The sequence below is a fragment of the Aquarana catesbeiana genome, linkage group LG07, assembly GCF_042186555.1.
Source record: "Aquarana catesbeiana isolate 2022-GZ linkage group LG07, ASM4218655v1, whole genome shotgun sequence".
NCBI classification, from domain to species: Eukaryota; Metazoa; Chordata; class Amphibia; order Anura; family Ranidae; genus Aquarana; species Aquarana catesbeiana.
This window is the reverse complement of record NC_133330.1, coordinates 296,030,196-296,048,589: the sequence shown is the minus strand read 5'-3', so window position 1 is coordinate 296,048,589 and position 18,394 is coordinate 296,030,196. Positions and strand designations below refer to the sequence as shown.

The 18,394-nt window shown below is 40.7% G+C and overlaps 1 protein-coding gene across 3 annotated transcripts in view; it reads right to left on the bottom strand.

Annotated features, from left to right (window-relative positions):
- The window catches only part of AGBL4 (AGBL carboxypeptidase 4), a 3,151,866-nt gene that overhangs the window by 2,754,830 nt on the left and 378,642 nt on the right, over positions 1–18,394 (bottom strand). For all 3 annotated transcript variants that reach the window (XM_073593575.1, XM_073593577.1, XM_073593576.1), the window contains one exon: positions 18,058–18,182. In XM_073593575.1, coding sequence (XP_073449676.1) covers positions 18,058–18,182 — 125 coding nt within the window. The remainder of the gene's footprint in view (positions 1–18,057; positions 18,183–18,394) is intronic.

Genomic DNA, 18,394 nt, shown 5'->3' with positions numbered 1-18,394 from the left:
GCGCTTTTTCTGTGCAGGAAATTGCATGGTACAAAAGCAATATGTCATTTCCCTGTGGATGCTTTTTTAAAAGGATGCAAGGACCTTTTTCCTGCATTTTCCGCAGGTACAACAACCCAATTAAATAGGTGTGAACCTAGCGTTAAAAAGGAGCTACAGTTGTTTCTAAAAAAAATACTACCAGTACTTTAGCTGCTGACTTCTAATTATCACACACTTAAAGGGGTTGTAAAGGTTCACGTTTTTTCACCTTAATGCATCTAATGCATTAAGGTGAAAAAACATCTGACAATATCGGCCCCCCCAGCCCCCCCCATTTTACTTACCTGAGCCCGTTCACCTGCTGCGCTCGCCCCCGATTTCCTCTTCCCTGCTCAGCCTGGCCATTGATTGGCTAGAGTGGATGGATTGAAAGCAGCGCAGCCATTGGCTTGAGCTGCTGTCAATCACATCCAATGACGCGGCATGCCGGGGGGCGGGGCCGAGTGATACAGTCGGCGGCTATAGCCGGCTGTATCACTGGAGTGCGCCCGCAAGAACTTAACACCATGCGAGAGAGCACGCATTAAGGTGTTTAGTTCTTGCGGGCAGGAGCTGAGACAGCCGCCGAGGGACCCCAGAAGACCAGGTTCAGGGCCACTCTGCACAGTATACCACTCCTTCACTGCTCCTGCCCATTGAAATCAATCGGACGGCGCGGCTATACCGCCGGCAAAGCGCCTCTGCAGAGACTCTTTGCGGTGGTATTTAACCCTTTCTCGGCCGCTAGCGGGGGGTAAAACTGCCCCGCTAGCGGCCGCATACCGACGGTAAAACGCCGCTAATAATAGCGGCGTTTTACCGCCGACGCCGCCCCCCGCCCCAGTGTGAAAGGGCTCTTAGGGTGTTTTTCAAAATGAATGTCACTGCAGTGACTCAACTCATGTAACTTGTGTTGCAGTAATAAATTAGGGGTGTCTGAGATCACATGACACACAGGGGGATTGTTCTTGCTATATATTTTTTGTAATAAACAGATAAAAGAAAAAAAATTTGAGGCGCACCATTTTAAGGCTAGATTTACACTGTTGCAGGTTTTGCTGCACATTAACATGTGTTGCATTAGGGCTGTCAATACATCCAATTCATGAAATACAGCCAATCCAATACAACCCAATTCATTTCAATAGGCTGACTAATGCACCAAAAAGTGCATGTGCTTTTTTTATAATGTATGGTTGTACATTATCATATGCTGCAACACAACTGCATTGGTAGGTGTATTGGGGTGCTATTTGGAATGTATAGCACAGAAGTACACTAACGGACATAACATGGGTTGCTGCACAATACTCCAACCAATAGGTATAAATCCAACCTTAAAGGGTAACTCTTATGCCCTGTACACACGGTCAGACATTCCGACAACAAAATCTATGGATTTTCCCGAAGGATGTTGGCTCAAACTTGTCTTGCATACACACGGTCACACAAAGTTGTCGGAAAATCCGATCATTTTGAACGCGGTGACGTAAAACACGTACGTCGGGACTATAAACGGGACAGTAGCCAATAGCTTTCATCTCTTAATTTATTCCGAGCATGCATGGCACTTTGTGCGTCGGAATTGTCCACACACAGTCGGAATTTACGCGAACAGATTTTGTTGTCGGAAAATTTTATAGCCTGCTCTCAAACTTTGTGTGTCGGAAATTCCGATGGAAAAAGTCCGATGGAGCCCACACACGGTCGGAATTTCCAACAACAAGCTCCGATCGCACATATTCCGTCGGAAAGTCCAACCGTGTGTACAGGGCATACTATTGTGAAAAAAATATAGCAAACAATACACAAGCTATATTGTAATTTAATGTTATTCAAAAAATACCTTTCTTTTTTAATCCGCAGCTACTACAATTTTCTGTAAAATTCAATGCAATATGGAGTCCTGCTCAAGGAGGAGTTCTGTTTTTTTGAGATATTCCCTAAGGGCTGGTTTCCATCAGAAGTGCTCCAGTGAGTTTTTAAAACGCATACAAAATGCATGTGCAGTAATTGCCATGTATTCCAATGGCCCTAGTTCACACCAGTTCTTTCAGTTCCAGTGCTTCCAATAAAGGTATAACCTGCTACATTTTTTAGTCTGGAACACTTGAAAAGTGTTTAAATGCATGTAAAACACACCAGAACACATATAAGAAACCATTGTCCTAAGATTTTTCAAGTGTCAGGAAAAAAACACACCAAAACGCATTGAAAACTTGACAAAAAATGCAGCCAAAATGATTCTAAACACGAATGCAAAAAAGCATCCGGAATGCTAAAATTGTGGTGTCAACCAGCCTTACATCCTAATTACTTCTAAAAGGATGCAGACTCTGCAGCTTTCCTTATTAGAACACTGCAAATGCATCATCGGCTGATTATACTGAAAACAGACACTCCTATTCGGGAAATAGTATTCCAAAGAATAGTAGAACATACAGCTTTTTCTTTTAGAACAGAAACAGGTTGTTTTTTTTAAAATCCTTGCAATGTACATCGATCACCCAGAGAGGATTGTTTTTTCTTCTCAACAAAAGTGGACGTACTCTTTAAGTGATTTCTTAGAGAATAACTATTATAAATCATAGTATACTGTACATACTTTTCTATTTACATTATTGTGCATGTTTTCCATGCTCACAATGGAAGTACTGAATTTTTTGGCTTTTCATTATGTTTTCGTACCATAATAAGTAACTGCAGTCAAGGCCACAACTGACATGGAAAAATATATAATTGTAATTTTTGTTGTAGTTCTTTAAAATGAAAAATGTTCTCATGAATTGAAATGTAGGTCACAGTAATGTCTTAGACTTTCATGGTTGTAAGGCTGATGTCAATAAGGTATGTGTACACCAATACAAATCCCACTGAAATTTCCAACAATGATTAAAGTATAAACTAAAGGCAAACTTTTTTTTTTTTTTTTTTTGACAAAGTACAGCTGGATGGGAACACCTATTAGTTTGTTTTTTTTTGGTGTCTGCGAACTCGTTAGGGTGATTCACCCTCACAAGTTGTCCTGTTTACCATTACCATCGAAAGTAAAAGTAAATCCCAAATTTTGGTTTGTCCTCAGAACTGTGATAGAGGGGAAATTTTCAAAAGGGGACGCTAGTTCTGGTGACCTGGGGGGCCCCAAGGGACTCCTATAATTTTCAGGGATTTCTTCATACTGCCTGTTTTGGCTATGGGACAGGAAGTGAAGGTAAATCTCCCTAATGGGACACAATTGGCAAAAAAAATCTAACGGTAGTTATAACCCTCCCTTACTCTATCCAAAATAAAAATAAAAAGTTGTGCCTACAGTTCTACTTTTACTTGTGTGAAAATATGATACTGCCACATACAAATGGTTACTTTTCCTATTTACATAATACTAAAAACATACACATACACCCTACACTTACAGCGTGGCTCCGCTCCTATACGCGTTACGCCCAATAGCAGGGCTTCCTCGGTAGGGACTGAGGTTCCTGTATACATTGTGAATAGTTTACTATAGCACTGGGGGTGCTCTTTATTGGTGTTTGTAATAAAGTGTGGTTTTCATACGGAGAACACGAACAGTGCCATTTTTGTGTTCATATGTTACCTTGTCTGTGAATGTCGAGTGGCTGAAAGAGGGGAGTGTTTAAGTGGAGTGGAGGAAATACTGCCCTGCATGGAAAAACACATGCTTTGGCCCAGATTGTGCTGAAAGTTTGGTAATGACTTGCTAAGCTATTGCTAGACTTGCCAGGCTTCACAAGTTTGTTGCTTGCCAGGCTTCACAATTGCAGCAAGTCCACATTGCATGACTCCAGATCAAATTTCTTTGCAAACATTCTGCAAGTCTGCTGCAAGTTCTGGTTCACAGTTATGTTGTGCAATAGTCATCCCACCACAGGGGTCACTGTGGCTGAGGCTGAATTTTCATGCTCTAGACCAGGGTTTCTCAACTCCAGTCCTCAAGGCGCCCCAACAGGTCATGTTTTCAGGATTTCCATTATTTCGCACAGGTGATTTGATCAGTTTCACTGCCTTAGTAATTACCACAGCTGTTTTATCTGAGGGAAATCCTGAAAACATGATCTGTTGGGGCGCCTTGAGGACTGGAGTTGAGAAACACTGCTCTAGACTTGCACAGCTTTTACTGTAGACTCACCACTGCAACTTCGCTCTTGCTAGAGACTTGCCACGCAAATTTGCTACAAATTGGAAAAATGTAAATTAGAACTTGTGCTGCAAGTGCTCTGGAAGTGTACAACTTGCCAGTGAAAATGTGCAGCATGTTAACAGACTTACAATTAAACCCTGCCACAAATGTGTGGTAAGTTATCCTTGCTATCTGGGGGATGGAATAGCAAATGCCAGTTTGACCTTGATTTTATCAGGGTTCACAGTGAGAGGTATCTTTACTTGTGAGTCTGGAGCTGCTGGAGGAGGAGAATACAGAAGCATGCTGGAAGAGACATCCCCTTGGTGTTGATGATTTAAGCGTTTATGACCTTGATATTATATTGGGGTCCACATTTGGAGGTGAGCAGATATATTGCACTGGGTGGCTGGAGACACAGCACAAAATTTTGGGAAGTTTATAGAAATCTTCACATATGTAACACAATGGTGATGGTCTATTGATCATCGGAAATTTTGACTTGTATTTATTAGTACTTTTTCAATATTGTTTTATTTATTTGTTGTTATTTGTTTGTATTCTAGGTCTACACAATTGACTTTACAGTTTTCAGTGGTAAACCCGCTTTCAGAAGGCCAACCTTAAACACATTTTAAAGAATTACCAAAAAAATGTCAAAGTATACAAGCAAACTGCGTTTCCATAGGCAAAGAGTTAATGGAAGTCTCTCTGCCAACTAAGACAGTCACTGTGTGTTCTGTTAAACTCTAAATGAGGTCTAAGCATAGATTAAATTCAAGCAGGTCTCGTCTTGACGGAAATTGCAAGAGATGAAAAAAAGATTAGAGGGAGAGATATAATAAAAACAGACCTCACAAGTCAGGCTAAATAGTGAAGCCGGTGCCTTTCATGTAGAGTAAAGCACAACCAAATATCCTGAGTTCTACAGATACAAGCTATCTCCCCAGAACATCTACCAGTCTTCTTCTCACACATTCTCATTCATTCCCAGGCTCTATCATTTGATTGGAGAACACTAAAGAACAGCAGGGAATATGATTGATAAGAAAGAGGGTCCTGAATCACATAAGCATTTTGTTTGATGTCTATTTTTTTATGGTTAACACAGAACTATGTATCGAATGCCTCATCGATAACTAGAACCGGATCAAAGACCACATAACTTATTAATACTTAAAAAAAAAACTTTAATAATACTAATGCGGTGAGCAATTCTATAGCATAGTATGTCTTTATAACCCCACATTGTGTGTTCACTGTGCCATGTAATTTCAGCTTTATAGACAATGTTACAGTACAATACTTCTAAAGACATAAAGAAGAATTCAGCTTAGGGGCCTTTCTGCATGGTTTATTTAGTGCAAAAAGTAACCCAAAGCAATCATTTTCAGCTTTTTACAGGCTTGTGTAGGCAGCCTAATTAAATCTGCCCTCTAGGCAAACAGCTAAATACTTACCTCCAAACTTTATAAGATAGGAAAGAGACAATATTGCACAAAAATATATAGGCAAAGGGCACACCCCTGTCATACCTCCAGTAACAGACCATGGGGATTCATTTTCCTAAAAAGGATTGGTTTTAACTCCTGCAGGGGGGAGGGTCAGAGTCAGAAGTTGACATTAAAGCAGCTTAGTGTAAGGGTCTGGATCTGACCCGGGGACTTCTGCTGTGTCTAGTGATGTCTCTTCGTGCTGAGCTACCTGGAATGATCCATTGAACGATCTTGCCTTGTTACTTATTTCTGCTGAATTTTTTTAATTTTGCACCTCCCGTGAACTTCCTATTTAAACCATGCCTTTGCACTTCCTGTATGCCAGATTATTGTGCTCTCTTCAGCCAATATATCACTCTTGTCACTCCTGCTGTCATCCGTATCTTCCCTATCACTCGTTCCAGACCCTTTGCTTGTTTCTCGACTACGCTTCTGCTTGATCCCAATCAACAACCACTTGTTACCAACCTTTGGCTTGTTTACTGGCTACGCTTCCCTACCCCTATTCCCTACCTGCCATATCTAATACTGGATCCTGGCTTGCTCATCTACTGGTGTGGGGATTCTGAGGACCGCAACCTGGTACTAACGTACAGAAAAACCCATCTTCACCATCAGGAGCTCTGGTGAACACTGGTTAGTACTTAGACACCGCACCTCAGGTGAGCATGTGTCATCTGCCAAAGTGACCTGCTTCCATACTTATCCAGCTGGTCGGTGAGTGCTTCGCTACTGCTATAGCTACTGCTCTCCGAGCCTGACTCCAGATCATGACACTTACATGATTAAGTGCTGACAGAACAGTTTAATCCTGCAAAGATCCTGTGAGCCTTAACTGATAATGTGCTTATCTCTGCTACTACTTTGTCCTCAACACCACTGGGACACCCATCATAAGATTGGACAGGGAGCAGTTGAAAATCCTGGAGACACTACCTGGCAAGGATTTCAAAGGAATCCCCACAAGACGGTGGAGACTGTCTTGAGCCATGACACGCAGGACATCCAACAACAGCAGGTCAAGGAAGGGGAGGAGTCTTTCTTGAACTTATGCCCACTACCTTGAAGAGACTGATCCCTACCTCAGGATAACCCACTTAGGCACAGACAATACTGGGGAGAAGTGATGGGCTGGGAGAGCTACTCTCACAGAACATACAGATGGCATGAGAATGGGTCTCTCTTTCCTTAAACAAGACACATATTGTGAAGTTGAGAGCAACACTCACAAACAATGGATAAGTGGAAGTGGAAGACATTGTTTAGCCTTTAGGAGGATATGTGAAGACAGTAAGAGTTAACTAAGCAAAAATCCAAGTTGGGCGCTACTTCCTGAGGTGGAACAATATTCGTTTACTGGGCTTTACAAAGGGTGTGGAGAGTAAACCTCTTGCCAACCGCATAACCTATATGTGCAGCGACAGGAAGCGGTGGGCGGGCTTTAACACATATGCGTCTATGGCAGATAGAGGTTCTGTGCTGAGAGCATGCTCACTGCGCATTCCCAGCAAACTGACCATGCTGTCGCTGACAGTTCTTGGTCATGGTATATGATCAGGGGCCAGAGACAGGCTCCCAAAAGTATGACCGTTGTGAGAAGCAATGACAGCAATTGCATGAGAAGATGTGTGGCATAAAGGGTGTTAAAGAGATTGATAGCGATCACCTTGTAAAACAGTCCATTCAGTTTAAAATTGAAACAAAAGGCAAAACATGTATGTATAGATATAAAAAAAAACATCCATAACACCGTTTTTCCCCCTTTTTATAAGTGATCACATTCCCCCTGCTCCCCCTGTTCTCAGCTGCATAAGAGCTGGGGGGAGGAGAAGCAAGGGGGGGGGGTGTGTCAGTACAAGTCTGATGGAGGAGAGCAGGCCAGGCTGAGTTCCCTGTACAGCTAAAGAACTGACCACGGTGTGTTCTTCTGCTAGTGTGGTCAGTTTTTATAAGAAAGCAGAGGGACTGGCAGGAACACCAGGGATTGCACACAAAGGAAGCAATACAAAGAGAATAGGATGCTTTTTCATACAAGTACATGGTACAACAGGCACATATTAGGAATATGATATGCTGGGGTACCAAACACTTTAACCCATTTTTTCCCTAATCACTAATTTTGGCTTTTCAAAATTACATATAGTATTGTTTATATTTTGGATCAAAGGTTTAGTGCAGTAAAACCCTTTTGGTAGTTAAACAGAACATATTTATACATTAGGCCAAAAAGAGGGACAACTGGGGACAAAAGAGGGACAAAGGGATTTGTTCCAAAAAGAGGGACAGGCCCTCCAAATGAGGGTTAGGAGGTATGCAAATAAATATTTGTTCATAAAATGATCATGAAACATCCAACGGCCCTTCATCAGGGCTCAATGATATTTGAGAATGTTTGAATGGGCTCAGGGATGTAGATGCCAGATTAATGGTAGGGTTACTGCTTGAAATGGAATCAGATGGGGCCAGAATTATGCTAGTAAATCAGCTGCAACAAACTAAAAAGATGCATCTGGCATCTGCTTCCCTGAATCCATTCAAACATTTTCAGATATCATTGATGCCTGATGAAGGTGAATAGCAGTGGAGGCCACTGTATTTCAGCTCAGGAAGTAGATACTGTCTTTGGATGATACCTGAACAAAGATGGTTCTGTCCTGAGGAAAGCAGGTAAAATCACACCAAAGAGGCTGCCAGCCAATAAGAAGATATATAGTGAACAGGATTACTTGAAGTCAGAAGACCATGATAGGACCTTATTAGGGAATCTGTGGTTGTGGCTGTGCCCCTACTGAGAGTAGTGGGAATTAGTCTGCCCACCTGTGTTATCCTCTGTGGATTCTCCCTTTTTCCCTTGCATTTTTCACTGTTTTGATGCATGAACCAGTGTATTCCAACCTTTTTTTCAGTCAAGGCACCCTTAAAAATTATGGACAATCTCAAGGCATCCTCTAAAATGATAGACAGTCCTGACGCACCCTTTAAAATGATGGACAATCTTAAGGCACCCTCTAAAATTATGGACAGTCTTGAGGCACCCCATTCTAAAATGTAAAAAGCTATTCTAATAGTTTAACATAATACATCAACATCCACACATATAGGACATCCAACGTTAGAGGTGTTTAATCCTTCCAAATTAAATACACTTTTGCACACTGGTACTGACTAGTAGTCCAGTGTTTCTCTTCTTCCTCAGTTTTTGTCCATCACTCAGCTAATGTGACCCCAGCGCTTACAGAGAAGGGCAGGGAAGACCCAAACAAGGATGCTGTGAGGATGACCAACATCCTCCTTATCAACTGATGATGTCATTGTTTGCTAGGATGCTGATGGCTAAAAGGTTGTAATGGTGCACAATGAAAACCCATGGCTTTGTGGAACTAAAAGGCAGGCTTGATCCACCTGTTGGCTTGTATTCAATTCTTGGTCAATTTTTAGGCGTTTTTCCAAGGCACCCCAGAAGAAACCTCAAGACACCCCAGGGTACCTGGGCACCCTGGTTGAAAAAGACTGGCCTGGACAACAATATGATGTGATTTTATTATAGCTGAACCATTCCAGACCTTCACATATTGTTAATCTTCACCTGAAGACGTGAACGTTGTTCATGAAACACGTTTAATAAAAACACTCTGGGTATTGGGAATGTTTTGAATATCGGAATGCTCATTAATGAGGTTATATGATACAAACAATACCTGGAAAGATTCAAACTTATTATTATGGCTTACCGTAATTGTCTTCAATCATCTCCTCACAGAATTATCAATTCTATAAAATTTTATTATGTAACTGCAATTTTATGCTGTATGATTAAAAGTTGGGAATTTTAGGACTTGGTTGCATTTCATTATATATTGGTACCTAAAAAGTCCCGCTCAGTTCTATGCCTTTCTAAAAGCAGAAAAAAGCATTGTCATGGAGAGTACTGTGATCTTTGTGATAGGTAATGAAATACCTAAAATGACTTAGCATGCATGCACTTAAAGTGGTTGTAAAGCCTTACATATACCCAGTGAGGTGACTGTCCTCAGGTGATACACACAGAGAAGAAGCACATCCTCCTACATACGTTTTACCTGTTTACCTGCAGTCTTCTCTTCTCTATATCCATTCAAAGTCCAAAATTTATAAAGCTTATCTGAGCTGTCAGAAAACAGGGGGCAGGGAACTGAAATTACTCACTGCAGAGCTCAGTACACAGCACATAGCTGAGGCTGTCAATCATAGGCTGTGACCCGGAGATCCCTACCCTGCCACCTTTTTTAACTTGGTGTCTAGAAAACGTCTAAAAACTGACTCATGCAGATAGCAGAGGAACAAAGCAGCAGACAGAAGTTACACTTAGTGCTCTAGATTGAGACAAGTACACACTATAGATGGATATGCTTTGTTCATATTTCATGTCTGAGGTTTACAACCACTTTAACGTGAAAAATATGTTTTATGCTAGGACAGCTTTAAGTGACCTAAAATGTATTTCAATAATATGTGTCATGATTTTATCACATAGGCAGGAAATAAAAACTCTTGATTTGTATACTACAGGGCTGAAGAGCTCACACTCATAAGAGGCTGTTGTGAAAACTGAATAGTTTTTTTTTTTTTTTACTCTTAGATGAAGTGCTGAAATTGGCTGTCTGTCAGGCCAGCCTGGAAAAGATGGATCAATTACATATATCTTAGATTTTTTTTCTACACTTTTCACATTTCCCATTTATGTGACACTATCAAGCCACTACTAGAGTACGGTGGAAAAAAATAATAAAAGCTCTTCTCTCATAATAAGTATTTCATAGCTTTTCGCCTAACAATGGGTCCTAGTGAATACGATTGGTGCATTGTAACCTGATCTGATAGAAAAAGCAAGGAATTGTGTTAAGCGCTTTGTCACCCCATAAAGGTTTAGTTTAAAGGTTGCCAAGCAACAGGACAATAGCCAAAAATGAGCATACATTTTAAAATTGCAATGTGAAAATAAAAAATACAGCCTTTGCAGACTGAAGGGCTGAAACTATAACTGCCCATAGGGGCCTCGTCACTGTCCATGCATTATAGAGTACCAGTCACCACTGGGCTTATACTAGAATCTTAACCCCTTCACGCTGACGTAATGCAAATATGCAGCCTTCGTCTTCAAGGGGTTGTATCGGTGTTATGCTGGCAGCTGCCGGCATCACCCTGGTACCGTTTTTTAGAGTTGGCTGTCGGCTTTCTTGTACTAACAACTGATGCAGCAGCCTTCCGCAGCTCGCCCGGGCTCTTCCATCCTACCGGGATGCCTGAGCGACCAGCTGGCACATCCACCGGCTGGTCGGAGACCTGAACGAGGCTGTAATCGGCTTTGATCAGGTCTCGGATCTAGTAACCCGGAAGCAATGTCATGACATCACTTCCAGTTTACTGAAGACTTAAAGACGCCAGATTTTAAAAAATGACAGTATTCAAAACAGCCAAACTTGGCGTTTTGAATGTTTTTAAGTGCAAATAAGGAATTTGGGGTCTTATAGACCCCCAATCCATCCATAAAGAGTACCCGTCACTGCCTATTACTGTCACAAGGGATGTTTACATTCCTTGTGACAGCAGTAAAGATGATCAAAAATAAAAAAATTTAAAGGGACAGTGTAAAAAATAAATAAGAAAAAAAAAGATGTAAAGCACCCTCTCCCTCCGTGCTCGTGCGCAGAAGCGAACACATACATAAGTCGCGCCCGCATACCGCCGCGATCGTTAGAGCGAGAGCAATAATTCTAGCACAAGACCTCCTCTGTAACTCTAAACTGGTAACCTATAGAAATCAAAGCTGCGTTTGTCACCATTCCACGAGTGTACGCAATTTTAAAGCATGACATGTTAGGTATCAATTTACTCGGCATAACATCATCTTTCACATTATACCAAAAAATTGGGCTAACGTTACGGTTTTCTTTTTTTTTTGAATTCATGAAAATGTATTTCTACCCAAAAAAAATGCGTTTGAAAGACCGCTGCGCAAATAAAGTGTGACATAAAATATTGCAACAATCGCCATTTTATTCTCTAGGGTCTCTGCTAAATAAATAAATATATATAATGTTTGGAGGTTCTAAGTAATTTTATAGCAAAAAATACTGATTCTAATTTGTAAGCAACAAGCGTCAGAAAAAGACTTAGGCGTGAAGGGGACACCTGTGCAGGTAAGACAGTGTGTCTGTGTTTTTGTGCATGCAGGTGCGGCACATTTTGGGACAGTCCATTCACTTCAATAGGTGTCCTACTTGTGACAATTGCACAAAAGAACTACGAAACTATGAGCACCAAAACAGTTAGTAATTTGTTGTTGTTGTTTGGCATGCGATTTTTCTCACACTTCAGCAAAGTATTTTCGGGTGCACCACAAGAACACATGTGATTTTGCTTGTTTTACTGCATTGCATATATGTGAACTAAGCCTTAAAGTGTAAGTGAACTAACACCCTAAACACTCCCCACCACCCGGTCCATTCTGCACTTACCTCCATGGGTGGTAAAGTTTCACATTCCATGCAGCCCCGGGCAGCAGTTTTGGGGTTTGGAAACCACGCTATTTTTCCTCTTCTGCCCCAAGGAATGCTGGGATAGATGAGAGCAGTTATGATTGGTTAGCATCAGCACGTGACTGCGTTGACCAGTCAGAACTGCTCTGATTTATCCCGCAATGCCTTGGGAAAGAAGCAGAGAAACCGCGTGGTATTCAAAACCCAGGACTACTACACCGGGCTGTGTGGATGAACATGTATCACCCACAGAGAAATATGCAGCTGGGAATGGGGGTTGGCGGGAGTTGTAGGTTGTTTGTTCACCTTTTCATTTGTGAACTAACAATTACAATTTCTGTAACTGTGCAGGCTCATCTATACTTTATACCCTATTTTTATCATTATTTACAATTCCACAGCTTGAAGGAAATTTGTCATGATATAAATTGTTTCTGGAGATTGCACACTTCGGGGCTCCCATCCTTTGGGATTGAGAGTTTTAGGGGTTAAGCTTAGTGTTAAGACTTAAATCGGGCCTTCCAAAAAAATGTAAGCCTGCTTTTTTGTCATCTCTTCCCCCAAAAATAAATGCTGAGCTTTAGAAGAAAAAAGTAAAAATACTCACGTTACTCCTTGACTTTCAGAAAGGAAAACTAGGCAAGAGGGACATCATTGGGCCTTCTCCCAAGAACGTGGAAAAGCCAAGGATCACAAATTTCACGAGAAGTCCCTCTTGCACAGAGATTGCAAAATTTGACATTCTTAGCTCTATTGGGATCACAGGAGAAGGTCCAGTGACATCACCCTTGCCTTCCACGGGAAGCCAGAAACTGAGTCATAGGGTAATTTTCTTTCTAATGCTAATTTTTCTTTTCTCTTTAATTTGGTGTTTTTTTTATGCTGTATAGGGGCTATAAAAGACTGCTTTAAGTGTTACATTTCAGGAACAATTACAATTCAAGTAGATCTAAAAAATAACTGCACAACATATTGTTTGATAAAGCACTCTTGGGATTATTTACTAAAACTGGAGCATGCAATATCTGGTGCAGCGTTACACTGAAACCTATCAGCTTCCAGGTTTTATTGGGAGGAGAAACATCAGTACACGGATCTTCCCAGTGAAAGGCTGTGGGTGCAGGGTGTCAGAACAAGTCTGATCATTAGAAGAGAGCAGGCTGAGTTTCAGGTATAGCTAAAGAATTGACCACACTGTGCTCTCACGCCTAGTGTGGTCAGTTTTTAGTAGGAGAGTAGGGGGACTAGCAGGAACACCAGGGATTTCACACAAAGGAAGCATACAAAGAAGAGGATACTTTTTTTCTTCACTGCGCTCCCAGCACAGAGATTGTGGTCTCACTGAGACCCCTGGGCCCCATTCTAACGATCAGGACCTGGAACACACCAGATCCTGGGTCACCTGATCGCAGTGATAGCCTCTTATTGGCTATCACAGTGATCAGTCACTGTGAAGCCCACCCCCATGTCTTCTCTCTCTGTGAATGGACAGATACATTGTATCTTTCTCTGTCCTTGCAGGGATAGAAAAAAGTGTGTGTAGAAAAAAAAAAGAAAAATACCTAGACCAAGGTTTGATTTAGGTCAGCCCCAGGGTTAGTGTTTGGGTCAGGGTCAAAGGTCAAGGTCAAGGTAAAAGGTCAGGGTCAGTATTTTTGGAGAGGACTTTTTATTTTTTTTTAAATTAGTATCAGTTAGTGTCGGTGTGTTTTAGGTAGGATTAAAAAAAAGCAAAATGCGCACTATTGTTTCTGGGCTGTACTACGGCTACAAACAATACTAACATATACATATGTGATATTGCTGCGATCATCAGGAGTAGAATTTATTTTGGGTTGTTTTTTTGGTGGTAGGTTATGGTAGTAGCAAGAAATATACAGTTACATTTAAAAAAAATTGTTTTTTACTATTGTGGGCCAGTTTTCTTTAGATAATTAAAAAAAAAAAAACAATTCAGGAGATATCGATAACTATTTACCATCAAATGAAAGCTCAATTAGTCCTGAAAAAAACAAGGTTTAATCCACCTGGATGCACAAAGTAGTTGTGGTAATATGTATGGTTTTACTAACACATGTTAAAGTTGCAAAATTGGCCTTAGGCATTAAGATTTGTTTTACTCCTAGGTGCAGAGGGGTTATTAGATGATATGAATCCACTTTGCACACACCAAATATCTTTACTACATAAGGATTACCTTGTAAAAGTAGCAGTGACATCATCACTGTGTTGCATATAACCTGTGCAGGGATCAGAGGTGTGGGAGGGGCCCAGCAGGCCCACCTACTACAGGCTGCTGACAGAAAACTACAGGAGGAGGCGGAAACAAGACCAGTCACTCTGAACAAGGAGAGTGAGCAGCAGTGGGCGGTCTTTATTACAGGAAGTTCCTGCACAGCGGCAAAAGTTTTTTCATTATTGCTGCACAGTGGCAAGAAACACACAAAAGAGGAATAGATTCAAATAAGAATACACATGGCTCTTAAATGTAGACAATATTTGTTTTTCCTGGATTTCAGCTTTAAAAGAAAACATGGTCAAACACACACAACTTGCAATTTACTTGGTAAATATATACTGATAGGATACATAATAGAATATTTAACAGGTTCTACAATTATAAAGAATGCATAGCTGTATCTCTATGTACTTACATATGTATTATGTAATACAACCATTTAAAGTTATGGACACATATATAGATGTATAAAGTAGTTTGTACACAAGAAGTTCATTTAACTTCTGGTATGAGAATTCTTCCAGAAGTGTACGAAACATTGTGTCCCCAAGGCACTATCGATAAAGACGCACTCCTAATGCTCTAATAAACCATTGACGTTCTTTGTTGATTTTCAGATAATGTCATACAATCTATCTGCTAATAAACATATAAGACTGCAATTTTATTGATTTGTTTACTAGCATTTGTGTCATCTGCACAGTGATTAATCACCATAAATATGTTTTTTATTCTCACATGGCCTACCACTGCATTTCCTGGAATGTTCCTGGAAGGTTCTGATGCACTGTGTGCACTGTATCACCTGACATGGACAGAAAGATGCATGGGGGGGTTATTTACTAAAACTGGAAAGTGCAAAATCTGGTGCAGCTCCACATAAAAAACAGCTTCCAGGTTTTATGGCCAAAGCTTATTTGAACAAAATTAACTTAGAAACTGATTGGCTACCATGCACAGCTGCACCAGATTCTGAGTGCACCAGTTTTAGTAAATCTACCCCATGGGCTATATGGAGGAACATGGGGCCTGATTGGAGCTAGGACACCTTACTGCAACTACTGAAGAGGACCTAGCATCACATATGGTAACACGGTGGCTTGGTAGTTAGCACTTCTGATTTTTCCAGTTGAATACAAAACATAGCCATTTGGGACATTTCCTTGGCTCAAGCCAAAACCTAGACTTCTTAGAAGGGTAAAGATGTCACTACTAACTAGTGAAAACACAACAAAGTCACCACACTCAGATTCACAAAGGACTACCCAAGTCTTAAGAGATTGTTATAAAAATTGATAGATTGCTTACATGGATACAGTAGGTTGTATATTATTTCCATCCTACCCATTCTTTACATAAAACAACACATCTAATCCCTCCCCTTCCAATGTGCAGACCTCCCAAATTTGTTTAATATTGGACTGGGATTACACACTATCAGTGTATAAGATTTTCTCACACTACATTAGTATAACGTATCCATGAATCCCATACCTTGGTAAATTTTTAAGGGCAGTCTCTAGACTCATATGCGTGGGAGCAAATTATAAATTAATGACTTCCAATAGTCTAATGTGGGAGCAATGGTGGACTTTAATACGATGGATTTAGCATAAAACAGAAGAATGTTCTGGTCGCACAAATGGGAGCCAATGGTTCCCCAGCAAACACGTAGCCTCATTTAAGAGAACACTGACAGTAGTTAGTGTGAGAATAAAGTGTGTTACCTGTGTGACCAGAAAAAAATGGATGGCACGACACTGCCAGAACACACTGTATGAGTATAGCCCACAGAGTCGTAAAGACATCGCCAACAATGTGCAGGGGTAGAAGGGTATATCTTATGTAACCTTTGTGGAGCTAAGTAAATCCTATGTAGTATCTTGAATTGTATAAATCTATCTCTGGCAGAAACTAACTTAAGTTGTGGGTGGTCCCACAAATCCTCCCAGTCCTCCATATCGAGCCCTGGGACATCTATTTGCCACTTTGAACATCTCACGCTCTCATGAACATTGTAGGACCTTATGAATAGCGGACAAAGGTTTGGTCAGTAATTCATTCCTCAATAGAGAGTCAATCTTAGAAGGTATTAACTCAAAAGTTTTTGGCCTGGACTGAAAATGGTATGCTCCAACATCAATTTTACAAGTAAGGGAGCAAAATATATTAATTGATAAACTTTTTCATGTTAAGGCATACGTGTTACATAGTGTACAGTCAAGCAAAATCTCCTGCGCTCAAAAAGTGGTGCGACGGCAATGGAAATAGCTTAGAATATCAAAGGCTCTCAGCAGATGCACCGGCCTTACTGCCCTCCAAGAGTCAGGGGACAAACAATGTGAACACTGTAAGACAACAAAAAGAGAGCGCACCAACCTTGTGCATTACCAAAGTAGTATTTATTGAAATCAAAAAGAAGGAAATATACTCACAAACAAGTGAATAATAAAAGCATATCAAAGTCCAAGACAGCATGCCGGAGAGCCTTTCAGATCAGCCATCTTTTATTATTCACTTCTTTGTGAGTATATTTCCTTCTTTTTGAGTTCAATAAATACCACTTGGGTAATGTGCAAGGTTGGTGCACCCTCTTTTTGTTGTCTTACAATGACAGTGTGTAGGTGTAAGGGCTTGTTAAGCATTGTGGTTGGGAGAAGTAAAACACGTGGTTAAGCTGCATTTTCTTTTGCTCTGCAAACGCCCCCCCCCCCATTAAATTGCAAAGGCAGAAGATGGGGGCGTTCACACATCAGGGCAAAAATGATCCACCTGTTGCATTCGGCTGGCAGTAGTGCTGCCAAATGTGACCTGTTCAAGCAAATGAGGCGACACTGCTGCTGCCCCGAGAGATCTCAGGAAGTGTAGCACCTGGTTGCAACTCAAAAGATACACACCCCAAGGACACATCTTCATTTCTTTAACGGTTTGAGCTTTATTTTTTTGTGGATGCATATATCTGGTTTACTCGAATTTGTTTGAATAGATGCCGAAAATTAGAAAGCTTAATTTCCTGAAAACAATAAAAGAATGTTTGTGTTTTTTTTTAACTAAAGTCTAGGCAAATATAAAAAAATCCAATTATGATTTATTTACATATCGATTAATGTATTTTTGCCTGTAGTTGCAAAAATTACCTGAACAGCTAATAACCTTCTGTTATCCCCTATATAGCAGCACTAGGTGAGAGAGGTGCAGCACTAGGAACCAATCAGCTCCTGATACAGTTATTTCAAGGATCATGCTGACAGTAAAAGAGACCAGAGTGAAGGCTTCCTTGTCCAGTTACAGAATGGCACTAATCTTTAATCATGCTGTATTGTAGTGTATTTTGTCAAGAGGTACTGGGATATACAAGACCTGGTTGTGCTGTGCAACAGAAATATCCGCAAGAATTTTCAAATCCTTTGTCTGGTACAGCCATAAATGTAGAGCTTAGTAGTGTATTAATCTGTTTGCCTGGAGTCCAACAGTAGACAAAGCTTGGATTTCACTTTATAGAGCAAAACCAGGCATTTGTTTGCAAGAACCTTCTACAAGAAGCACCATGTACTGCCTCTTCACAGTACTACAGTATTAATACTATAACAAAGCGATCACAAAAGTACTCATGTAAACTGAAATAAAAGATATCTGTCTTACCTGATACTCCTTTACATTCTCCACCGTAAAATTAAACCAGACACGGAAGCGGGGATTACATGTATCAGGTCTGATAAACAGGTCATACTCAAACTCTGTGATGTAGTCTACTCTGCCCAGATTGCCTGTTATAAGAAAATACAGTAAGTATTAACATGTTATTACACCCTCCTGGTAAAACAAGATATATATCAAATATATACATCATCTCTTACATTGCTTGTGTAGTAATTTTTTCCCTTCATTTCCACTTACAGAGAATTTACCCTGTCCCAGTGTAGTAATCATTGGAGCCCCAGTGTAGCCAACCTTACATGTGTGCTTCCTTCCCAGGATG